We start from the raw sequence: 26,800 nt of genomic DNA on the forward strand, positions 1-26,800 counted from the left end.
AATTAGCAGATGAAAAATTGAACTTAGCAGATGAAAAATTGAAATTGGCAGAGGCAAAAGCTGAAGTGATGCAGGAAATAGAAGACAATAGAAAAGCAGCAGAAGATGATGACTCATCTGAACCATTATCACCCCTACCAGGTCACGCACGTGGTCCCTCCGAACTGAGCCAAATCAGTCTGGAAGTAGAAAAACTTCCCAAGGTACTCGAGCCTTTAGAAGTCAGCAATGCTGGTTCTGAAGTTACGAAAGTTCAAGCTGTTAAGTCCAGTGAAGGACTATTAGATGAGTCACCCCAGCAACAAGAACCTACTACACCATCGAAAACTACTACACCACCGAGGCGTTATCCGGACCGAGTCAGGAAGCGCCACCGCAGAGACTGAATCTGTGAACTGTTGTTACATGAAGTTGTATATATATGTTATGATGTTATGTTTAATGAGGAATATATACTGTTAAGCTAAAAAGGGAGGATTGTAGTGTATGTAACCGTTCCACCTTTAAGAGAACTATTTTAAGGGTTGCACTACTTTATCTTGGCTGCTGTATACTGTAATACCGGTGGTGACCACACCAGTATATAAGTGCTGTGTAATGATTTATTGGGCAGTTCCGCCCTGACCTTCGACTAGTAAAGACCTGTTAAATTTTACTCTTGTGGTCTGTGTAGTAATTCTCAATATAACACACAGACTTAACAGTAACCGCATGTGTCGCATTCCGGTAGGCAAACAAGAAGTTGTCCACCTTGTGTTGTAGGGGTATATCTTCATTACACATTGCCTTGATAGCCTTCTTGAATGTTTGGACAAACCTCTCGGCCAATCCATTAGTGGCTGGGTGATATGGGGCAGAGGTGTAATGCTTAACACCATTGTTCTTTAAGAACCTCCGGAACTCTTCAGACACAAACTGTGGTCCATTGTCAGAGCAAATCTGTTCAGGCAGCCCATTCCTGGCAAATATGGTTCGTAAGACTGTGTTAGTTTTTTCCGTGGTGGTTGAGGACATTTTTATTACCTCTGGCCACTTTGAACGTGCATCCACCGCAATTAAAAACATCGAGTCCATGAAGGGACCAGCAAAATCAATGTGCACCCTTTGCCATGGAGATGAGGGCCACTCCCATGGATGCAGAGGAGCTTGTGGTGGGGCGTTTTGGACCTTCTGGCATCCTGCACAGCTCTTGGTCATCTCTTCGATTTCTCTATCGATTCCCGGCCACCACACAAACGCTCTGGCTAAGTTCTTCATTTTTACCCCACCCAGATGACCCTCATGAAGCTCATTGAGCACTCTATCCATCAACTTAGGTGGAATTACTACTCTGGACCCACACATCAAGGTTCCTCTGCACACTGACAGCTGTTCTCTTCTCGGCGAGAATGCTGGCAGCAGTGGTTCGCCATGTGCTGGCCATCCCTTCACCGTTAAATCATAGACCCGTGATAGTGTCGGGTCATTCCGTGTTTCCTTTTCTATGTTTGCATTCGTCACAGGGAGACATTCGACTATGGTCGAGTGGAATGACTCCATTGGATCCACTGCAAGGTCTTCTTCTTCCACCGTCGGCAACAGTAGACGTGACAATCCATCAGCATTTCCATGCTGTTTAGTTCCTTTGTACTCGATGTCATATTGGTGTGCCCCTAGGAAAAGGGACCATCTCTGCAGGCGTTGTGCTGTCATTATCGGTACGCCCTTCTGAGGGTTGAAAATGGTGACAAGAGGTTGATGATCGGTTAGTAGAGTAAATTTTTGACCGTGCAGGTAGTGATTGAACTTCTTCACCCCCCACACTAGGCTGAGGGCCTCTCTGTCAATCTGGGCGTAGTTACGCTCGGCAGAAGTTAACGAGCGTGAAGCAAAAGCTATCGGCCTCTCTAAACCATCAAGGAATTTATGTGACAGTACCGCCCCAATGCCGTAGGGAGACGCATCACACGCCAGCCTGATTGGCAGTGCTGGGTTGTAGTGAGCCAAAACTTCCCTTGAAGTGATTAAGTCCTTACTCTTCTGAAAAGCACGCTTACAATCATCGCTCCATTTCCATGCTACCCCCGTTCGTAGCAGGGCGTTCAGTGGGTGCAGAATTGTCGACAAATTCGGCAAAAACTTATGGTAGTAATTCACCAATCCGAGGAATGACCTCAGTTGCGACACATTTTCAGGCGCTGGGGCCTTAACAACCGCTTCAATTTTGTCAGGGGACTTATGTAACCCCTCTTCATCAATCACGGGGCCACAATACGATATCTGTTTCTTAAAAAATTCGCACTTGGGGCGGTTGGCTCGCAGCCCATGTTCCCGTAGTCTAGTGAGCACCTGTTCTAGGTTGTTAAGGTGTTCACTGTCATCTTCACCTGTTACAAGGATGTCGTCCAAGTAACACTGAGTCCCCGGAATCCCTTGCAGGACTTGTTCCATCGCTCTTTGCCATATCGCCGGAGCCGATGCTACTCCGAATACCAATCGATGATACTGGTAAAGACCTTTGTGAGTGTTTATCATGAGATACTTCCTAGAGGACTCTTCAACCTCCATCTGCAAATATGCTTGTGCTAGGTCAATTTTTGTAAAACGCTTCCCTCCAGACAGTGAGGCGAAGATGTCTTCTATCCTTGGAAGAGGATATTGTACTGTGTGAAGGACTGGGTTCACCGTCACCTTGAAATCCCCACAGATGCGAATCTTCCTTGGCTCCCCGGACTTATTGCTTAACGTTTTCTTCATGACAGGAACGATGGGTGTCGCCCACTCGCTCCAGTCGACCTTAGACAACACGCCCGCCTTCTCCAGATCTGCCTCGACGGCTGGGCGAATTGCATATGGTACCGGTCTTGCTTTGAAAAACTTGGGAACTGCATTCTCTTCTATTTTTATCGAGGCGGTTACGCCTTTAAGCGTGCCCAGTTCTTGTTGAAATACCTCTTTGGCGTTAGCTAAGATTGTTGACAATCGTCCAGGAGTGACGTCTTCATCTTTTTTACCATCCACCATCATTGCATGAATGGCATGCCAATCTAAGTTTATCTTCCTGATCCATTCCCCGTCCCAATAACGGTGGTCCACCATTTGGCAGTATGTAGAGGTACAATTTCCGTATTTTCTTGCCATTGTATTCGGCAGGCACCCTTATTTTTCCTCTGGGGTATACTTTTTGCCCCGTATACGTCGTCAAGACGATGGATGTCTCTCTCAAGGGTATGTGTGAAAATAGCCGCTCGTAGTCTCGTCGATTCATGACGGTTAGCGCTGATCCTGTATCCAATTCCATTTTAACTTGGGACCCTGCTATCGTGAGGGTGACCCAAATGGTTCAGTGATCCTCTTTTGCGATTACATTGTGAAGTTTGAGACAGCTTAGTCTCCTGTTCCCGGATTCACTATCGCTCATCTGGTCTTCGGAACTACTGTCCGTCATCTTTTGTACTTTCTTGTACGGTTCCTTAGTAGCCTTTTTGTTGTCGCTGGTCTTCTTCCCAGACCTGCAAACTCGTGCAATGTGTCCCATCTTCCTGCATTGTCTGCATATTTTGTCTTTGGACCAGCAGTCCTTCTGGTCATGGTTAGTTCTGCCGCAGCGATAACATTTTGCAAATCCCCGTGTCATTTCGTGGGTGCCGTATTCCTGTGGTTTTTGTTGAATTTCTGCAGCTCCCCTGGCTGCTGCTTCATACGATACTGCCACGCTGAAAGCCTTATCTAGCGTCAGCTCTTTCTCTGAGAGTAACTTCTTCTGTGTTCCTTCACTCAGGAGTCCACAGACAAATTTGTCCCGTAGGGTATCTGCCAGTCCTGCTCCGAACTGGCAGTGCTTTGATAGCTTGCGTAGTTCCGTAAGATAATCAGCATTGCTCTCATCTTTGTGCTGAGTTCTCCTGTGGAATTTAAATCTTTCTGCTATCAACAGCGGGGCAGGGTTTAAGTGTTCCTGTGGGACAGCAACAATTTTGTTAAAACTCTTCGCCTTCGGTTTGGCTGGAGTAATCAGGTCCCGCAATAGGCCGTACGTTCTAGCGCCCATTAAGTTTAGCAATATCGATGCCTTTTTCCCCTCCGCTATTTCGTTTGCCTCGAAATATACCTCAACTCTTTCCACATACGTGGTCCAGTCCTCTATTGTATTATCAAAAGCAGTGATACAGCCAGTCTTTGGCATCTTGCAAATCTAAAATGGCGCCTCCCGCACTTTGCCTTCTTCCCCGCTGTTGTTAGCGCTGCTTTCCACGGTTTCTTGCGCGTTTAATATTGATTTTTTTTCTTTTATTATTTTCCCGTCGTGGAGCAGACCCTCTGGGACACTTCCCTCCCTCTTGTTAGGTCCGAGCGCTGCCCGGCTTCGAAGCACCGGCCGCGCCCTGTGTGCTCCACCCTCTCTCTCTCTCTTTGCTTCCCGACTCGCTGCCCGGCCCCGTTGAAAAGCCACCCGATCGAGCTCTAGCCCGCCGCAGCCCAGGAAGGATCAGTGCACTACCTGCCACCAGCCCGATTAGCTGGGAAACCACAGACCGAGGAACCCAGCCTGGCTCCGGACAGTCTCTCCTGCAAGTTTTCAATCCGACGATTTGGAGGGCGGTTGCTCACGGTCGATGCCCGTTTCTCGAGTTTCTTTGGATTTTTTTTTTTCTCTTTCTTCTGGCTTCGACCTTCAATAACGTCGTCTGAGGTGCTGCCGAGTTGCAGGTAAGTTCATTTCTTACTCGTCGCCAGTGTTACGTCCGTGAATAATTGAGACACGGACAGCAGGAGTGAACAAAATAAGTCTTTACTGGTGGAAGTCAATAGTGAAACTAAAAACACAGAGGCTCACTAGCGCCTTTTATACAGGGGTGGTCACTGCCGGTACTGCAGTCTGAGACCAGTTATTCTCTTAAAGGTACATACACAACAGCCTTGGAAGAGGTACAGCACACGTTCACCAGAATGATATCAGGGCTTAAAGAGTTAAATTATGAGGGCACATTGTATAAACTTGGGTTGTATTCCTTTGAGTTTAGAAAGTTGAGGGGTGATCTAATCAAGATATTTAAAATTATTAAGGGTTCAATAGGGTAGATACAGATCAACTATTTCCAGAAAAAAGGGGCATAATCTTAAAATTAGGGTAGGCCATTTAGGAGTGAAATCAGAAAGTACTTTTTCACACAAAAGGTACTGGGAATCTGGAACTCGCTCCCAAAAGGCTGTGGATGCTGGGTGAAATGAAATTTTCAAGACTAAGATTGATAGATTTCTGTTGGGTATGGGTATCAAGGGATAGTGAACAAAGTCGGGTGAATGGAGTTAAGGTACAGATCAGCCATGGTCTACATCATCTAATTGAATGGTAGAACAGACTTGAGGGGCTGAATGGCCTACTCCTGTTCCTATGTTCCCATCTGTAACATTAATGCAAAAGTTGTCATGCAGAGCAGTTCCTCAGATCAGGTAAAAGTTGTTGTTAAAGTTATCTTGACTAAGTATGGAAAGTTGCAAAAAGTAACGGCCGGTACTGTGATATGGGGCTGGACTTTAGCACCCAAAAACGGTTGGTTTGGGGTTGGATCAGAGGTTAAAAATTTTTAAATCTCAAACCCGACAACATCCTGCCTCCAACCCGCCCACTTCCGGGATTAACAGAGGTGGGACAAGTGGCGGGCTACCAACCAGCTCCCAGAAGGCGGGTTGGCAATTTAAATATTTTAATAAGGTTGGCAGCCTTTGATTTAACCTGTTTTACAGCTGAAGGGAGGCGAGGACATGGTCTTTGTGGGCCATGAGGAGGTGGAGTGCTTCCCACATTCCCCCCCCCACCACCCCCCCCGATGCAAAGACCCCTGCGATCAGGGATCGGACACCCCCTCTTCCCCCCCCCTTACAATCGTGGATCAGACCTACCTGGTCCTGTGGCCTGCTCCAGAGTCCTTCCCGCCTGACTGGAAGCCAAGCCTGTCAATCAGGCTGACCTCCGGGTGGTGAACCTGTCAAGGGCAAAATTTGCACTCTGTGCAGTTAAAACTCCACAGCATGCGGGCCCGTCCCTGTTAATATCCAGGCCACAGACTTTAAATTCACCAGAGAGTTATTCTGAGCTATTCACTACAAAAGTATTTTTACTCTACTATGATGTTTATATAATACATTTTTTATATATATATATATATATATATATATATATATATACGCACTCAAATGGTTTTCCTTCACTTCTACAGGTTCAAGTGACTGGTAAGCTATAATATCCTGATGACTGGAACCTCTTCAGTCCGGCGACGGTATTATTGTACACTGCACAGTTTTAGAATATTGCTATCACATTCCACGAATTGGGAGTAATTGTGCACACAAGGCATTTGCGACTGATCAAGACTGCAGAGTAATTAATAGCACCCTGCATTTAACATTGGTAATTTCAAATTATTTCATCAGTCACTGGATGATTAGCACACATGCTAATACTGGGAATCCATTTGGCTTATTGCATATGGAACTGTGAAACTACAGTACTTAAGCTTTAGTACAGCATTAATTGGAAGTATTCCAGTGTATAAAACCGCCACCGGACCAAATTTCAAGCATATTTGCAACATGCATATGGCCCCATCGCCAGTTTTGCTAGTATCTACATTTACAAAATAGAACATTCTAGATGAGTGATTTTCAGCACTTTATTTTGCCAGTGAGGGCTAGTGATCTGCACAGAGCAGTAAATTTAATGCAAAAGGTTGTAAGTCAACCCTTTCATTGGCACACGTAAATGTTCTTGGCATGGTAAAAGGCGTACACAGACAAGACCACGGTCCACTCAGCTATTATTTGCCTGCAATGGCTTTTAAATGTCATACGCATGCTTAAAGCTCTGGTAAATGATACTCCCCAATGCCACAGGAGGCCAGTACGGCAGCTGGGACTTGGAATTAAGGAATGCAATAAAAAAGTTACAGTAATTGGAGGAATAATAATTTATGCATGGATTCATTTTTTCCATTTGCACTGATGACACTGACACTCAACACACACCAACATGCAATCATTGCACCCAAGTATCAGATTTATTACCACCCAGAAAAGAAATGACATTTTTTGTAGAGGAATGTGTGTCCAGCCTGTTTGCCCATGACTCAAGCCTAGCAGAAACTAATAAACTCACCTAAACCATCCACTAGGTCACAATAGGATTACAAGTTAACATCAATCCCCTTCTAGTGCACCACAAAAGGCAATGATCCACCCTGAAAGACCCTTCATTATGTAGGTGAGACTGTTGATGTTCCCCTGATCCAAATATCAGTCATCACTTTATCCCAACCCTTAAACTGTAGTTGTGCACTATATCTCCAACTCCAGTGATGCTGGCTTTAACAGCTTCCTGGGGACTTGCCATTCCTCACAGGGCCCCTGGCAAGCACAGGGAAGGAAGCTGCTCTTCCATGTATAATGTAAGATGTAGATATTTTGTGGTTTTACCAGAATTATCTTGCAGGGGGCAGGATGGAAATCTTCAGGAGATTAACTAGGGTGGGTGGGGGGGGTGGCGGTAGAGTTTGGGATAAACCAAACCCTTTGGGAGGGAGAAAAAAAATCTGGAAAATACACAGCAGCTTGTTCAAGAAAAACAGTTTAGATTTCAGGCAGGGCCTTTGTCAGAAGGTTTTGGGGTCATGAAGGGTCTACACCTGAACTGTTAACCTGTTTATTCAGAAGCTGTGGATCTCTAGCATCCACAGTGTTTCTCTCATCTGTCCGCCCACCCCGGCGTTGGTGTCGCCATTCCCCTCCACTCTCTGCACTGCTTTTAGCTCTCAGCTCATGAAGACAGTGAACAATCCTGCATAGGTGTCAGGATTATGACAGGTTCTGGAAAACACATCATTATGTAAGCGAGACTGTTGATATTTCGCTGATCCAGTTGAACCCCAGTAGCTGTTCACTATATAATTTAGATTGCATAACAACTTTGTTAAAGTACCGAACAGAGGCATTTCACTCGAATTCATTAACCAATTCTTTAAAAATAGTGCACAGAAGAATTTCTACCTTCTTGTGGCACTTCAGACTTAAGTGTTTTAAGTAACACAGCACATGCATTTATACATCAGCACTTACACTTTCTTGACCGTGGTGCACATGGCAGTCAGCTGCAGCATCTTCACTGTCTGGTTTTACATTCTCTTTATTTTCCGTAGGAGAAGGGGAGTTATCAGCAATCGCGAAGTTAGTCACCAAATCAGGTAAACTCGTGGAGGGGAATTTCTGGAAGTGGATCTCAGATTCATCCTATAGGAAGGAGAAAGCAGGGGAAAAGGAAACTCAAAAATGGCTGATTTTGATACTGATAGTGTTTGCGCATCTCCACAATAGAGTATATGTCACCTTTGCGTTATTATGAAATATTTCAAAAATAGCAATTTTTATATTACTTTTCCTCATTTTATAACCAATTTCCTGAGCACCACTTCCAGCCTTGAGCGTAGGGAATCAAGCCAATAGTTTCTCAATACATAATGGAACCTCTACCTGTACAAAGTGCATATCCCTCAGGCAAGGTTAATGTGGTCACGTTTTTTTTGAACCAGTGTTACGTCCTGCCCAGTACCCTGGCTGAGAAATGGCACATCTCATTGCACCCGTTACTAAGCAATGGCGTGTCAGCAACTACAGGAGGGATGTGAAAAAGTGCAGAGGCTTTCAAACCCCTGAAGCTTAGATTTTTACAATCTGATTCTTCAGTGCAAAGCTGCACTGAAGCTAATGATGTGTATCGTTTTAATCTATTAAACCAATGAGATCCAACAGAAGGCAGCAGTGAGGACTGCATGCTGAGAAAAGTATAAGGGGAAATTAGGGCCAGGGAGAGCCGGAACCACGAGTGACTGATTAGACGCACAAATGCTCTTCCAGGCCACACAAAAATAATTTAAAACTTACCTTTACAGAGCACCTTTGTCTGGATCGCCAGTAGAACTGATCAGAGAGTGCACAGCGCGGAGTCCGACCAGTTCTGTCTTAAAATGCCAATCGAGGTGCTATGTACGTCAAAGGACCCCAAATTGTATATTAAAAGATGCCAACTGCCTGAAACAGGAAGGTGTTTGGTCGGCCAGCTGTATGCCCTTGTGATCATGGCAGCGGGCTGAACGCCGACGTCAATGGTGCGGTAAGTCTACCGTCAACATTTTGAGGCCGTTACCGTCCCATTAACACTGATTTTGACAAGTTAAATCGGCCTCTCTCTTTCACTATTGTAACCTTTCTTGTCTTTCTCTATTTTACTGATACCACTGTGATTATTATTGCTCTGAACTTTCTTCCCTTGTTCCTCCTAACTCCAAATACATCACCCTACACATTTCTTTCCTCTCTCCTGCTTCCTCACTATCGTGAAATCAAGGCTTACTGCACAGTCTCCTACTCTATCCCATTGCATTCCAGCACCAGAAATGTGGAACTTCTCATCTTTCTTCCACAATCTACAAGTTTCAAAAACAAAAATTTACAACACATCCATTATTTCTCAATTTACCTCGTCTTCTCGCCTATTCTTTTCAACCTTAGTGGTGCCTTGCAGTGTATACCTTGGCCCTTCATTTAAATTTCCAAATTTTAAAAAATGCTTTGAAAAAAAATCAGATTTAATATTTACCTGTTTTTCCAAGTTCTATAAACTTGATTTTGAAATAGTATAACAGTGCTAGACTGGAACAATATACAATACATCATCAAGCACCTATACATAAGTTGGGGTGCAATTTTGGCAACTCCTTTACATGTCTCAAGGTTTTCCAGTGGGGTCCCATTGCATGAGTTGTTCTTTGCAATTTATTCTTTGAAAATGTGATAGAAACACTTATCTGTTTAAGAAATAGCAAGAATCCACAGACAGAGTCCTTTGTGGAACTGCGATCTCTAGGGGATAATTAGTCATGAAATCTAGATCACAAATTGAATTAAATCCTAATATTCAAGACATGAATTAAACATAACGCCATTATTCATCAACACAGCTTCAGTTTTGAAGACATTTTAAACATAAGTTAAGAATAATTCAACATTAATGTAAGGGCACTGATAGAGAATGATGGCTATGCAACATAATTTGCTCTGATTAAGGCAATGGCTGGAGTATCAAATGAAACTAATGAAACATGCACATAAACATTTCATTTTTTAACTAGACTTACAGAGATTGTATATATAGAGAAGGTCATACACCATAAAATCCGCATGTGGGAGGGCAAAGTTAAGTGAGAGGGGATCTTATTGAAACATATAAGATTCTGAAGGGGCTTGACAGGGTAGATGCAGAGGGGATGTTTCCCCTCATGGGGGAATCTAGAACTAGGGGACATAATTTCAGAATAAGGGGGGCACCCTTTTAAATCGGAAATGTGGAGGAATTTCTTCTCTCAGAGGGTCGTGAATCTTTGGAATTCTCTTCCCCAGAGAGCTGTGGAGGCTGGGTCATTGATATATTTAAGGTGGAGATAGACAGATTTTTTGAAAGGTAACGGAGTGAAGGGTTATGGGGAGCGGGCAGGGAAGTGGAGTTGAGGCCAAGATCAGATCAGCCATGATCTTATTGAATGGCAGAGCAGGCTCGAGGGGCCAAATGACCTACTCCTGCTCCTACGTCTTATGTTCTTATATGAGCTCCACTCTTCCAGCATTGTGATCACAAGATAATTACAGAAGAGGAAGACCATTCAACCCTTCTTAGTACATCCACATATTAAAATGCCTGCATCTGCATTGCTTCCAATGGGGGAGTTAGGCTTCAGAGAGGTCATTTTTTTAAACTTGCGCTCCTAGAAAATGAGGCTCCTAAAAGGGCTTTCTTCACCAAGGCACAACACAGAGAGGAAAATTGGCCAGGGAGGATCACACACCAGTAACGGAACCGGCCCAATTTTCCATTCATTTAAATGGATGGACATAAAATTGAGTGGGCTATAATACGGTCATGTAATCCTCCTGCCTGATTTCCCACTATACGCTGCACCAAGATGATCCTTTGCTCCCAAACTCAACAAGAAGGAAATCTGCCACAGTGCTTTCAAGAGAAAAGGGGAGAAAACTGAAAAAAAACTTCCATCCAAAATGAAGCACCTACCCTGCTTGCAACAACTAGTTGTACAAGTCCTGCTGCTGACCGAAGTAGGGCAACTGCCTCTTGGTGTGAGAGTCCAACCAGTGACTGTCCATTAATCATTAGCAGCTCATCGCCAGATTTCAATCTTCCATCCCTGGTAGAAGAAAGGAGCAAAACTATCAGACAAGTGATAGAACTGGACTATCTTTAAAAAAAGTGGACATCATGCATGATATCCCTACATTACATCAGTGACTTCACTTCAAAAGCAATTCACTGGCTGTGAAGCACTTTGGGATATCCTGAGGTTGTGAAAGGCGCTACATTAATTCAAGTTATTTCTTTAAAAAACATTTAGAAATAAAAAAGCAAAGGAAGCCCTCCCAATTGCAGCAGCCATCTTAGAATTTGTGGTACGAATAGTGTGTATCGTCCAAAAAACGTCAGATACAAGGTGAAATTTCACGTTGCAAAGTTTCGCATTACAAAAATGAAGAAATCAATAAAAAATAGAGGCCTAGAAATTTGTTCGCGCTGGTTTGCCATTGCAATCTGGGAACAATCCCTGCACTGGAACAGAAAAGGAGCTGTTACATTGCTGGGTGTTTACTATAGACCTCTGAATAGTGAGAAAGCGATAGAGGAGCAAATTTGTAGGCAAATTTCAGAGAAATTTAAAAATAATGGAGCAGTAATAGTAGGGGACTTCAATTACCCTAACATAGACTGGGGGAAAAAGTGTAAAGGGCAAGGAGAGTAAAGAATTCCTAAAATGTTTACAGGAGAACTTTCTTAATCAGTATGTTTCTAGCCCAACAAGGAACGAAGCAGTGCTGGATCTAGTTCTAGGGAATGAAGTAGGGCAAGTGGAGTGTGTTTCAGTGGGAGAGCATCTGAGTAATAGTGATCATAATATAATTAGTTTTAAAGTAGTTACGGAAAGGGACAAAGGAAAATCAACAATGAAAATACCCAACTGGAAGAGAGACAATTTCAGTGATTTGAGAAAGGATCTAGCACAGGTGGACTGGAAGCTATGATTGGTAGTAAAACAATATCAGCAATGGCAGGCCTTCAAGGTGGAGATAGTTTAGGTACAAACCTAGCATATCCCCATAAGCAGGAAATATAGAGGATCCAAAGCTAGAGCTCCCTGGATGACAAAGGAAATAGAGCATGAAGGAGGTTTATGACTAATGTCAGGTACAGAATACAGTTGAAAACCAGGCAGAATACAGAGAGTACAAGAGGAAACCGAAAAAGGATATAAAAATTGCAAAGGGGGAATAGAAAAGATTAGCGGGTAACATAAAAGGGAACCCTAAAATCCTTTATAAACATATAAAAAGTAAAAGGATAGTTAAAGGAATGGTGGGGCCGATTAGGAACAAAGAAAGAAATCTGCTTATGGAGGCAGAGGGCGTGACTGAGGTACTGAATGAATACTTTGCATCTGTCTTCACAAAATAAATGGATGAAGTTAATGTCACAGTAGAGGAGGAGGGAGTAGAAATATTGGAAAGGATAAAAATAGGTAGAAAGGAGTTGTTAAATAGGTTGGCATCACTCAAAGTTAACAAGTCACCTGGTCCCGATGGGATGCATCCTAGGTTGCTGAGGGAAGCAACGGTCGAGATAGCAGAAGCTCTGACCACAATCTTTCAATCCTCCTTGAATATGGGAGTGGTGGCAGAGGACTGGAGGGTGGCAAGTGTTACACCTCTGTTCAAAAAAGGGGAGGGATAAACCTGGTGCCAGTCAGTCTAACGTTAGTGGTAGGAAAACTACTAGAGACCATAATCAAGGACAAAATTAATTCTCACTTGGAGAAGCATGGGTTAATAAGGGACAGCCAGCATGGATTTGTTAAAGGCAAACCACATCTGACTAACCTAATTGAGTTCTTTGTGAAGTAACAGAGAGAGTTAATGAAGTAGATGTTGTATATATGGACTTTCAAAAGGCATTTGATAAACTACCACATAACAGGCTTATTCAGAAAATAGAAGCACATTGGATGAAAGGGATGGTGGTAACTTGGTGAAGGAATAGGAGATAGAGAATAGTGGTGAACGGATGTTTTTCTGACTGGAGAGAAGGAGAAGTACGCACTGGAGTCCTCCAGGGTTTGCTATTACGACCATTGCTTTTCTTGTTATATATAAATGACCTGGACTTGAGTATAGGGAGTACAATTTTGAAATGAGCAGGATAGTAGCAGACTTCAGGAGGACATAGACAGACTGGTGAAATGGGCAGACACACGGCAGATGCGGAGAATTTATTGCGGAGAAGTGTAAAGTGATGCACTTTGGGTGGAACAACATGGAGAGGCAGTATCATCGAAATGGTACTATTTTGAGGAGGGTGCAATAGCAAAAGGGACCTGGGGGTGCATATGCATAAATCTTTGAAGGTGGCAGGGCAAGTTAATACGGCAGTTAAGAAAGTGTATGGGATACTTGGCTTTGTAAATAGGGGCATTGAATACAAAAACAAGGGCCTGGATTTTCTGGGACCTATGACCACACAGCGTATGCGATCGTTAGTGCCCCGCAAGTTCCGGGTTTCCACATGCAATGCGCATGCGTGAAAACCCAGAACGTGCGATCTGTCAATATTCTGCTTGACAGATCGTACCCATCCACAAAACCCTTACACCTAGTAAAAGCAGGCATAAGGCCTTCTTTTACCAGCATAAGGGTTTAAATAAATATAAAAATAACATTTTTTAAATGATTTAAAAATTCAAAAACCTTTAAAATTAGTTTAGGTTATTTTTGGCCCCTTTAAAAATGTTTAAATCTATTTTTCAAAAAATTTAATTTTTGTTTTAGATGTTTAATTAAGTAGTATTTTAATTAATTTTGAACATGTGATGATTTATTTTTATTTATGTGGGGTGATAGTGTGTTTTTGGGGTGATTCCGATTATGCTTATGGGGATTCCGTACGTAAATGGAATCCCCATAAGCATTTAGAATCCACCTTTGTGATTGGTTAGCCTGCCCACATGATCCCAGGGATCCTTGCGAACCGCATGCTCCCTGGGATACATGGGCCTTTATGCAGACATACGTCTGCAGGCCCAGGAGCGCAAGAGTCTGAAGGTACGGAGGCACCAGGTACATGCGTACTTTTCTTGCAGATCAGAGGCAATCGCCCGCGGGAAGCCTCCGACTGCCATTTCCAGCCCCTAAACCTTTACAAATCACTGGTTAGGCATCAGCTGGAGGACTGTGTACAATTCTGGGCAACATACTTTAGGAAGGAGGTCAAGGCCTTGGGCAGTGTACAGAGGACATTTACCAAGATGATACCAGGGATGAGGAACTTCAGTTATGTGGAGAGATTAGAGAAGCTGGGATTGTTCTCCTTAGAGCGGAGAAAGTTAAGGGGTGACTGAATAGAGATATAAATTTAAAACAATTGCCATTAGAACTAGAGGGGAAGTGAGAAGAATTTTTTTCACACAGTAGGTTGTTAAGATCTGGAATGCACTACCTGAAAGGATGGTGGAAGCAGATTCCATAGGAACTTTCAAAAGGCAATTGGACATATACTTGCGAGAACTAATTTGCTGGGTTATGGGGAAAAAGCTGGGTGTGGGACTAAATTGGACAGCCCTTTCAAAGAGCCGGCACAGGCACGACGGGTCGAATGGCCTCCTTCTGTGCTGTAAGATTCTATGATTCTATGTATCTCCTCACACTGACAGTGCCAAGGAAATTCTGAGCTTAAGTAATTAAAAGTGAGTGAAAATTCAATGGTTTATAATCTAGGCTCCTGATTTGGTACTTCTTGTTGTTTAACTGTAGTACTGGCAGCACATGTTCAGGTAATCTCACATTTTGGGTTTGAGTTGAACGGTACGCTCTCCAATCAAGATATCTGAATGTTAAGGATGTAGTGACACAAAGAGAAACAGCCTTTTGTTTAACCCTTTAATCTCCTCACCTAAAAAAGACACAAAGTGGTTTGAAATGGAATATTTAAATTCCCAGAGAAGAAGAAATATGAGGATAGATTTTAACAATTTTCTCTCCTGCTGCGGAGCTTCACACATGAGAAGCGATTATCGAGGACGTGGGTGTGGAGGTGAGTGGGCCTGCAGGGTATTCTGTCCATTGATGCTGATGGATGAAACATGTTCATTTGTCTGGGTAATTGGCACAGCTTCAGAGATATTTTTCTGTGAGCCACTATTTCCTACTGCTATTTCAGAAATACTTAAAACGATGTGTTTAACATGTATTCCTAACAAACAATAACTTCAAGTTAGATTTTCAAGTAATGACCAAACATGTGAATTTTTGGACTTTGGCTCTGACTTATAATTATCCATATCAGTCCTGCAGTCCTGTGCTGTCCACAATGATGGACACTGAACTGAATTCAAAATCGAAAGTCAACCAAATTTGAATGATTTAAATTAATTCACTGAATACTCGGATCTTGAAAATTCAAATACTTCAGCTTCACCTTTTTGGAGCTTGTTGCTTTAAATAAAATGGTACGGGCAATGCTGAAATTACAGCATCCAACCTCTCACCCCACAAGTACTTCACATACTGGTTGTCATGTGACTAGATGCCATCTGCTGCTGCAGCCAGAGTGCCAAAGATAATTTTATTTTGGGGGCTAAATTCGGTTGATTTGCACCTCCCGTTAGCGCCCTAAGAGGGTGATAACGGGGCGCAAATCAACTAGCGCCTGGGCGCCACTAACGCCTCCTGCGAAATTCAGTGGTAGGTTAGCGGCGGCACTGCACCGCCGGCGATGACGTCATCGTCGTGTGCATCGCCGTGCGCGGCGCCTCGCTCATGCCCCGGCTGTAATATTGGGTGGCGCCCCCCGACTTACTGTGTCCAACGGGGTCAGGGGGGCCTACCTGCGGCCGGGGCGGCGTTAGTTAAAGGGGAGGTGGCGGGCGGCCATTTTTGTTGCTGGTCGCCTGTCAGCACCTGCCCCCGTTGCTGTCCCCGGCCCCTGTGAAGCCCCCCCACGGGGTGCCGGCTGCTCTCCGTGAGCCCGGCACTCCTCTTGCGTGCTGGGCTCGTTGGCCAGCACTCCCAATCCCTGGTGGCCCAGCTGGGCGCTGGGACGCGCTGGCCAGGCCCCGCCCCTTTGGTACTCCAGTGAGACAGGAATATGGGTATGCAGCCATTTGATAGTTGAGTGGGATGGGGAATTAATGCTTCATAGTTGCTATGGCCCCGATATTTACTGGAGCTGGATTTCCAAGTGGGGAGTGGGGGGCTTGGGGGAAGAGTTCCATGGAGTTTTAACTCCACAGCGTGCGTGTTAATTTTTAACAGGTTCCCCACCTGGAAGCCAGCCTGTTTGACAGGCTTGGCTCCCGGTCGGTTGGGGAACGCTCCAGAAGAGGCCGCAGCCCAAGAGCAGGTAGTTTTCCTGCTGCAGGGGTACAGATCACGAGAGAGAGAGGGTGGTGGGTACAGCGTGGCTGGGAGGGTTGGGAGGCGATCGCGGGGGCCGGAGAGAGATCGGGACAGAGGTGGGATTCGGGAGGTCGATGATCGCGGGGAGGGGTCCGATCGTGAGGGGTCCAATTGTGGGGACGGGTCCGATCGTGAGGAGGGGTCAGATCGCGGGGAGGGGTCAGATCGCGGGGAGGGGTCAGATCGCGGGGAGGGGTCAGATCGCGGGGAGGGGTCAGATCGCGGGGAGGGGTCAGATCGTGAGGGGTCCGATCGTGAGGAGGGGTCCGATCGTGGGGAGGGGTCCGATCGTGAGGGGTCCGATCGTGGGGAGGGGTCCGATCGTGGGGAGGGGTCCGATCGTGGGGAGGGGTCCGATCGTGGGGAGGGGTCCGATCGTGGGGAGGGGTCCGATCGTGGGGAGGGGTCCGATCGTGGGGAGGGGTCCGATCGTGGGGAGGGGTCCGATCGTGGGGAGGGGTCCGGTCGTGGGGAGGGGTCCGGTCGTGGGGAGGGGTCCGGTCGTGGGGAGGGGTCCGGTCGTGGGGAGGGGTCCGGTCGTGGGGAGGGGTCCGGTCGTGGGGCGGGAAGCAGGTTAATTTGGGGGGCTGGGACGAAGCACTCCTGGCACACAAGCAGTGCTGGAAAAGCACTTACCTCTTCCATCAGCAGTCCTCACCTCCCTTTAGCTGCTGGGTTTCCCCGATGCCTGGGAAACCGGTCGACCAGCATTAAAGCTGGAAGAGAGATTAAATCTGAGGCACACAGCCTCACTAAAATATTTAAATAAGTGACCTGCCTCCTGGGAGCAGGTTCGTTGCCTGCCCCCCGTCCTACCTCCTTTAAAAACGGAAGGGGACAGGTTGGGTTCAGGTTTGAGATTTTTAAAATTTTAAATCCCACCTGACCCAAACCCACATGTTTTCGGAGGTTAAAATTATCCCCCATTGTTTTGTCAAATCTCTGGCTTTTAAATAAGGAGGTATAGTGTATTATGTTAGGCACCAATCCATCATTCCTATCTAAGCTGTTCAATATAGAGTGAAACCACTTACAGCCCAAATAAAGTAGGTTCTTGCCCCTCCTTTCCGCCCTAGTTCCCACCGCTTCCTGGGGTCACCATGTGGAAGGTGGCGGTAGGTGCCAAGAAGCGGTGGTTAGGACCCAGAGTTCCTCCAATGGAGGAAGAGGACCCTGTAGTAGCTTCCAGTCGGCCCACGACACTTAGCTGCTGCAGGCTTCGGTCTCAGACGAAGCCTTAAGCGGGAGTCTTCTGTCTGATTTTTGAAGACACCTCTGCTCTCACCACCGCTTCTGCTGCGGCATCTCCAGCGTATTCTCGCTTGCACTGGTGGGCTTCCTCCTAATGGTGGGAATCCCACCGGGAGCCCACGCTGCATATGCAATGAACCCTGACCCAGGAAATTGGTTGAGGCTGGGACATATATGAAGGGGTGGGCAGTCCCACCTACTAGAATACTACTAGAACCCCAACCCAAAGAGGAGAACACCCCCATTAAGTCTGCAAATCTGTTGGATTTCTATACTTACATCATGATCTTCAGGTAGGTTAAATTGCTCCACACTTAAGTACAATTTTAATAGAGCTCTTGCTAAGGCTGATGATATAGTCACACTTCCACTGCATTCTCTTACTTTCTGTGAGTGCTCAGTGAGATCGAAGGGACTAATAAACCAGAAATGAATTGCTGTCTACTTGGACAACTTACATTTAAGATGGGGATTTTCATGGGTAGCTTACTCTGGGTAGAGTAGGCTTGATGGGCTAAATGACCCTTTTCTCAGTCTGGATTTTATTTCTTATCTACTTCAAATTAACCAATCTTTTGAAATATAGACAGTGGTAGATCATTGTTGGCAGAAACGCAGTATTAAGAATGCCACTGGAAAATCCGGATATATTATACCCAGTTTATGGCTATTGAAACAAAGTAGAATTGAGATTTGTTTTAAAAAGTATGCTAATTAATTAAATATCTGCTAAACACCACATAACTTTCAGAATGATCATGGTGTAAGACTGATGAAGATTATATCGTTTTTTGAATTGATGTGTCGGCCCCATCATTGGCAAAACATGCACTTTGGCCGCGATTTCGCCTAACGAGGCGGGTCCGGGGCAGCCAGGGTCGGTGGTGGGTCCTGACCCCGCCGATGGCTCCATCCTGCTCTGCTGAAGTGATTTTACGATGATTGGGCTTGTTAAGCCCGCCCTGCGAGGTTTCCGGCCCATTAAAAGGAAGCAGGTCTGATGATGTCATTTGATCATGTGTCATCAGCCGGTTTCCTTAAAGGGACCATGTCCACATTTACTTTGACATTTGTGCTGTCAGTGTTCTGCAGCAATGAGGTGCTGCAAACACCAACCAGCACTGCACAAAGGTGCATGGCTACACCCAGGCTCACGCATGACTCCCTCCATATGCTTATGGAGGGAGTCACAGCACGCAAGGAGGTTCTCTTCCCTTCTGATGGGTGGAGAAGGCCTCCCCAGGAGACCAACGCAGCCTGGTTGCACATTGCACAGGAGGACACAAGCAGGGATGTTGTCAGGAGGGCCTGGGTGCAGTGGCGCAAACATTACAATGATCTCAGTAGATCACGAAATGTTACTGCAAAGCCAGACTCAACCTCATCCTGCTGTGTCACTCATCACATCCCTATCACTCTGCCTTCCCTACCCTACTCCTGCACATCCTTACTCACACCAACTTACCTTGCGCCTCCACCTATCCCTCTCTCTCTATCTACATCATCACATCTCCATCTCACTAGCCACCCCTCACACTCACCCTCATCCTAGTGCAAGCATACCAACTAACGACACACAAGGGTAGGCACTTGGGTGTTTTTGCCAATGTTCGTGTAAAGTTTCTGTTAATGTGTTGTCAAACATTGAAATCTTTATTTTCAACACTTTGTGCTCTTGGACAGATTTGTGTGCACCTTTGGAAGTGGCTTAGTGAGTTGCAGTGAATGGTGAGAAATAAGGGTACCCCCGCAATGGGGATGAGTGTGAAAGGAATGGCTTGAACATTGTAGGGATGCTTTACAGTTTTGGTATGGGGTGGTGCCAACCTGGCACATCAGGGTGTGCAGCGTCAAGTGAAGTAAATCTGGCCATGCTGAGGCCATCCCTGGCAGCAATGTAGTCGGGTGCTGATGCCCTCTGTCCTGTGCAGCATCAGTTGATTGCGGAGAAGGTTGGTGTTGGAGTTGATCGTGGTGGGCTTCGGAGAACCAAGGTGAGATTTTTTTCAAGGTCACTGATGCTGATGGAACAGATGGCAGGTGAGGTTGAGATGACAGAAGCAATCTGTCAATGGTGAGAGAGGTTGATCCAATGAGGTGACACTGGATAGAGAGATTGCTCCAAACACTTGCTAGCTACATTAAGCTCAATCTGTCTTCCAAATGCAGTAAGCAACGCTTCTAACCTTGGAAAGTGAAGACCTATGAAATAGAAGCTTTTGCAGACCATTTGCAGCTGTCAAGTTAGTAAATCATCCCATGCTGACACAGCACCCGACCTCCTTACCTGACGTGATCCCCGAACAGTGGGGAAGCCATTGGCGAGCTCAAAAAATCTAAAGGTGAGCTTAAAATAAGACTTAATTGCCCCTTAACAATCCAGCTAATGATCTAAATTGCCTCCCCTGCCGCTTGGTGTCGGGTCTGTTCGGCGCTGACAGACCCGACACTTGGGAGGCGGGTTGCCAGTGGGTTGGGAACCCGCTGTCAATCATTTCAAATTTCATAGCTGACTCGCCTCCGATCCCATCCTCTCAGCTCCGGTATTGTTGCTCTCAATATTCAGGCTATCAGGGCACAAAACCCACACAGTTGGATCTGGACCAGAATTTAATGCTTTGTACAAAACTAGAAGTAATTGGTAACCATAGATAACAGGGGTGAGAGCAGCAATACGAGGCGACATTAAGAAGAATGAGGATTAGTGTAAACTGAGAGGGGTGTGGTGCACAAAATTAGAACCACACTTTTGGCTACAGTACTAAATATGCCAACATTCTGGATCCAATGTTATTTATTGTCTGGCTCCAAAAAATATTTCCTCTGGATGTGCTCCTGTTTCACCGAGTATTGCGTCCAGTTCTGGTCACCACACTTTAGGAAGGATGTGAAGGCCCTTGAGAGGGTGCAGAGGAGATTTACCAGAATGGTTCCGGGGATGGGGGATTTTAGCTACAAGGACAGGTTGGAGAAGCTGGATTTGTTTTCATTAGAGCAAAGGAGGTTGCGGGGTGATTTGATAGAGGTGTACAAGATTATGACGGGTTTGGATAGGCTAGAGTGGGACTGACTGGATTGCTCTACAGAGAGCTGGCATGGACTCGATGGGCCGAATGGCCTCCTTCTGTGCTGTTATGACTCTATGACTATGACTCTAATTGGAAGTCTGAGTCTCAAAAACTGGTAACTTGCCCTGTCAATTATAACTTTCATGTTGGTGGTTGATTTATGGCTAAGAAAAGGACAAGCTCTTCACAGAGGTCAATACAAGCTTGTTAATTGATTTCATCTTTGAATTGAAAAGCAGTTTGGCACCCTGGATTGTATTTAACTACTACAAGCCAATCGAGTAATTTTCTGTTTAGCTCCAGGAGCTGAGAAAGAAAAATTAAGTCAAAAGCACAGTTGTCTGCAAACCTCAAGAGGGAAAGGTACTGAACAAAATTCCAGCATAGCCTCGGCTGACACTTCAGTGCAATACTGAGGGAGTGCTGGACGATCGGAAGTGCCGTCTTTTGGATGAGAAGTTAAACAAATGAATGTAAAAGATCCCATGGCACTATTCAAAGTGTCTTGGGCAACATTTATCCTTCAACTAACATCACTAAAACAGATTATCTGGTCAGTTATCTCATTGCTGTTTGTGGGACCTTGCTGTGCACAAATAGGCTGCCGCATTTCTTCCATTACAAGAGTGAGTACACTTCAAAAGTACTTCTTTGGCTGTAAAGCGTTTTGGGATCTCCTGAGGTTGTGAAAGGCGCTATAGAAATGCAAGCACTTTCTTTCTTTCAAAGTAAGGGGTCGCCCATTTAAAACGGAGATGAGGAGGAATTCCTTCTCTCAGAAGGTCGTGAATCTTTGCAATTCTCTACCCCAGAGAGCTGTGGAGGCGAAGTCATTGAATATATTCAAGGCGGAGATAGACAGATATTTGAGCTACAGGGAATCAAGGGTTATGGAGAGCGGGAAAGTGGAGTTAAGGCCAAGATCAGATATAGCCATGATCTTATTGAATGGCGGAGCAGGCTCAAGGGGCCAAATGGCCTACTCCTATTTCTTATGTTCTTATGTTCAAGAATATCGACTTTCAGCAGTTAACAGAATTGCAGGTCACGAAACCTAAGTGCTGAACAAATTCTGTTCATTTCTGAAATAGAATTTTGTCAAAATTATTTAACAAAACTGGAGCTGTAATAAAAATGTATAACCACTCTTCTTTTTCTCTTAAGTTACAACTATTTCATGCATGTTTCTGAATGGATAATCGAATAAGAAACACAGGATAGTGTTCATTCTGTGAAACATGGTGATATGTTAGCTATTGTCCAGATACTACTGCTTACCTTTGCGCTGCTCCTCCTTCTTCAACGTATGTGACAATGATGCCATGGGGTGAACGTCTGGATCCCCGGCCTCCCGTAATCTGAATACCAAGTCCGTCTGAACCCTTCACCATGTGCATCTTCCATATTTGGCAGCCTTCCCGCTGGATGGTTGGGGGTGGGGTGGGGGGAAATCCCGCATTAGATAAAAGTGTTCGACAATTAATAAATATCCATGGCAATGCTTCTTTTAAAAAAACAAATATATTGTGAAATACTAACAGAAAATGCTGTAAACACTCAGCAGGCTAGGCAGCATCCGTGGAGAGAGAAACAGAGTTAATGTTTCAGGACGAAGGGTCACAGACCTGAAATGTTAACTTTGTTTCTCTCTCCACGGATGCTGCCTAACCTGCTGAGTGTTTCCAGAATTTTCTGTTTTTATTTCAGATTTCCAGCATCCGCAGTAATTTGCTATTGTATTACGGTAATATATTGTGCACGCTGTTCATTAAGGCATCTTTCTCAGGCATATGCTCCTAGCTCACAGCCTCTCTGAAGACTTCCTCCATGAGTCATATAACCAACATATCACAAAACACAGAATAGGTGAGTTGCAATAACACATAGGACACAGATTGAGACAGGACTGAAGACAGAGGAAAGAGAGATTTCTGCCAGTAATAAGCTATTTCTGCTTTTAAATTTATTTGCCATTTGCAGAAGTCTATTTATTCGGTTTAGATATTAATGTTGGCATCAAATTCTGAAAGAAAAGTGGAATTGCTGGTCGACTTTTTGTAATGACAGCACTCTTTGTTATGCTCTTGGATTTGAGTTGAGGTAAGTGGAACTCATTGAGCTTTTTGGGGTGACAGCAGTCGTGCAGCCAGGTTTCATAACCAGAGAACAGAGTTATAAGAACATAAGAAGTAGGAGCAGGAGTAGGCCATACGGCCCCTCGGGCCTGCTCCGCCATTCAATAGGATCATGGCTGATCCGAACCTAGACTCACATCCACTTCCCTGCCCGCTCTCTGTAACCCCTAATTCCCTTATCAGCTAGGAAACTGTCTATCTCCATTTTAAATTTATTTACTGTCGCAGCTTCCATAGCTCTTTGAGGTAGCAAATTCCATAGATTTACTACCCTCTGAGTGAAGAAGTTTCTCCTCATCTCAGTTTTGAAAGGGCAGCCCCTTATTCTAAGATTATGCCCCCTAGTTCTAGTCTCACCCATCAGTGGAAACATCCTCACCGCATCCACCCGATCAAGCCCCCTCACAATCTTATATGTTTCGATAAGATCGCCTCTCATTCTTCTGAATTCCAACGAGTAGAGGCCCAACCTACTCAACCTTTCCTCATAAGTCAACCCCCTCATCTCCGGAATCAACCGAGTGAACCTTCTCTGAACTGCCTCGAGAGCAAGTATATCTTTTCTTAAATATAGAAACCAAAACTGCACGCAGTATTCCAGGTGTGGCCTCACCAGTACCCTGTATAACTGAAGCAATACTTCCCTGCTTTTATACTCCATCCCCCTTGCAATAAAAGCCAAGATTCCATTGGCCTTCCTGATCACCTGCTGTACCTGCATACTAACCTTCTGTGTTTCATGCACCAGGACCCCCAGATCCCTTTGTACTGTAGCACTTTGCAGTTTCTCTCCATTTAGATAATAACTTGCTCTTTGATTTTTTCTGCCAAAGTGCATAACCTCACACTTTCCAACATTATATTCCATCTGCCAAATTTCTGCCCACTCACTTAGCCTGTCTATGTCGTTTTGCAGGTTTTTTATGTCCTCCTCACTCACTGCTTTCCCTCCCATCTTTGTATCGTCGGCAAACTTGGATATGTTGCACTTGGTCCCCTCCTCCAAATCGTTAATATAGATTGTAAAGAGTTGGATGACATTTATGTGATAGACTTTGAACTTAGCTTACAATGTGAGAGCATTTCTGACAAAGGTCTTTCTGATACAATAAAAGCACATCTTGATAAATTAGACCAGTGCTTCCATTGGAACTCTGTACATAAACCCCTGTGTTTTACTACTTTTCTCTCTGAAAGCTTCCTAAAAACCTATATTTTTAATCATACTTTTATTTATCTCTCCAAACTCTTCTACTACATCTCTTGTCTGAAAAGCATCTCGGGATGTGGTTGTGGTGGCTATTTCCCAGGTAGGTGAAGTCTGTTACAACATTCAGTTAAGTATTGTCAAATGTAAGTTCATACAGCTCTTTTGTTTTCTTTAGATTAATGGTAAACCCATAATTCTTCATTATGCTGCACATCTCTCAGTAATAAGCTATTTCTGCTTTTCGTGTTGAAGACTTGTGCACCAGAACTAGCTGCGCCTCTAGCCAAGCTGTTCCAGTACAGCTACAACACTGGCATCTATCCGACAATGTGGAAAACTGCCCAGGTATGTCCTGGCCACAAAAAGCAGGACAAATCCAATCCGGCCAATTACCGCCCCATCAGTCTACTCTCAATCGTCAGCAAAGTGATGGAAGGTGTCATCGACAGTACTATCAAGCGGCACTTACTCACCAATAACCTGCTCACTGATGCCCAGTTTGGGTTCTGCCAGGACCACTCGGCTCCAGTACGATAGCAAAACACTGCAGATGTTGGAAATCCGAAATAACAACAGAAAATGCTGGAAAAACTCAGCAGGTCAGGCAACATCCATGGAGAGAAATTTGAGTTGACGTTTCGGGTTCGACCCGAAACGTCAACTCAAATTTCTCTCCACGGATGTTGCCTGACCTGCTGAGTTTTTCCAGCATTTTCTGTTGTTCACTCGGTTCCAGGCCTCATTACAGCCTTGGTCCAAACATGGACAAAGGAGCTGAATTCCAGCGGTGAGGTGAGAGTGACTGTTCTTGACATCAAGGCAGCATTTGACCGAGTATGGCATCAAGGAACTCTAGTAAAACTGAAGTCAATGGGAATCGGGGGGGAAAACTCTCCACTGGCTGGAGTCATACCTAGCACAAAGGAAGATGGTTGTGGTGGTTTTGGTGCTAGTGACCATAATTCTGTTAGATTTAAGGTAGTTATGGAAAAGGACAAGGATAGACCAGGAATAAAAATTCTAAATTGGGGAAAAGCTAATTTTGCTAAGCTCAGAGGGGATTTAGCCATAGTGGACTGGAAACAGCTACTTGAAGGTAAATCAGTGTCAGAGCAGTGGGAGGCATTCAAGGAAGAAATCCAGAGGGTTCAGACCAAGTATGTCCCCTTAAAGAAAAAAGGTGGGACTAACAAATCTAGAGCCCCCTGGATGTCTAGAGACATACAGGGTAGGATAAAGAAAAAAAGGGAGGTGTATGACAGATACCAAGGGCTAAATACTCCAGAATCTTTACAGGAGTACAGAAAGTGCAGGGGTGCAATTAAAAATGATATTAGGAAAGCAAAGAGAGAGCATGAACAATTCTTGACAAGTAAAATCAAGGAAAATCCAAAGATGTTTTATAAATATATTAAGAGTAAGAGGATAACTAAAGAAAGGGTAGGGCCTATTAGCGATCATGAGGGTAATCTGTGTGTGGAGGCGGGAGACGTCGGTAGGGTTCTTAATGAATACTTTGCGTCTGTTTTCACAAAGGAGAGGGGTGAAGCAGACATTGCTGTCGGCAGGGGAGGAGTGTGAAATATTAGATGAAATAAACAGTGAGAGAGGAAGTATTAAGCGGTTTAGCAGCTTTAAAAGTGGACAAATCCACAGGCCCGGATGAAATGTATCCCAGGTTGTTAAGCGAAGCAAAATAGGAAATAGCAGAGGCCCTGACCATCAATTTTCAATCCTCTCTGGCTTCAGGTGTGGTGCCGGAGGACTGGAGGACTGCTAATGTGGTACCCTTGTTTAAAGAACATAAGAAGTAGGAGCAGGAGTAGGCCATACGGCCCCTCGGGCCTGCTCCGTAAAGGGAGAAAAGCATAGACCGAGTAATTACAGGCCAGTCAGCCTAACCTCGGTGGTGGGAAAATTATTGGAAAGAATTCTGAAGGACAGGATAAATCTTCATTTAGAAAGACATGGATTAATCAAGGATAGTCAGCATGGATTTGTTAAGGGAAGGTCGTGTCTGACAAACTTGATTGAATTTTTTGAGGAGGTAACAAGGAGGGTAGATGAGGGTAGTGCGTTTGATGTAGTGTATATGGACTTTAGCAAGGCTTTTGATAAGGTTCCACATGGCAGACTGGTCACGAAGTTAAAAGCCCATGGGATCCAGGGCAAAGTGTCAAGTTGGATTCAAAACTGGCTCGGAGACAGGAAGCAGAGGGTAATGGTTGATGGGTGTTTTTGTAACTGGAAGGCTGTTTCCAGTGGGGTTCCGCAGGGCGCAGTACAGGAAACTCTTTTTTATCCGGCACCGACGGGACCGGGATGCTGTCGGTTGATCAAAAAGTCTGGATTACAGAGAGGTATACTTACTAATGTACGAGAGCCCTCTACACTGCGACAGATACAGGTGTCCCTGTTGCATGGCAACAGGTGCAGGAACCCCGGTTACACGGCCACAGATCCAGGCATCCCTGTTGCATGGCAACAGGTGCAGGAACCCCAGTTACACGGCCACAGATCCAGGAACCCCGGTTACACGGCCACTAATATGAAGTAAAACTTACCTGAACCTACTCCTGAATTTTGCCGGTTAAGAGAGA

At 44.9% G+C, this 26,800-nt stretch overlaps 1 protein-coding gene across 7 annotated transcripts in view; it reads right to left on the reverse strand.

The window, feature by feature from the left end:
• pdzd2 (PDZ domain containing 2) overlaps positions 1 to 26,800 on the reverse strand; it is a 569,380-nt gene that overhangs the window by 275,749 nt on the left and 266,831 nt on the right. For 6 of the 7 annotated variants that reach the window (XM_085973666.1, XM_085973663.1, XM_085973669.1 and 3 more), the window contains 3 exons: positions 22,134 to 22,276; positions 11,096 to 11,228; positions 8,092 to 8,262 (listed from right to left, as the gene is read on the reverse strand). In XM_085973666.1, the coding sequence (XP_085829792.1) occupies positions 8,092 to 8,262; positions 11,096 to 11,228; positions 22,134 to 22,276 (447 nt within the window). Of the gene's footprint in view, positions 1 to 8,091; positions 8,263 to 11,095; positions 11,229 to 12,176; positions 12,230 to 22,133; positions 22,277 to 26,800 lie in introns of those variants that run through there. The other variant, XM_085973683.1, reaches the window with a different exon arrangement.

This window comes from Somniosus microcephalus, chromosome 2 (genome assembly GCF_052327205.1).
Source record: "Somniosus microcephalus isolate GS21.2 chromosome 2, FLI_Smic_1.0, whole genome shotgun sequence".
Classification (NCBI taxonomy): domain Eukaryota; kingdom Metazoa; phylum Chordata; class Chondrichthyes; order Squaliformes; family Somniosidae; genus Somniosus; species Somniosus microcephalus.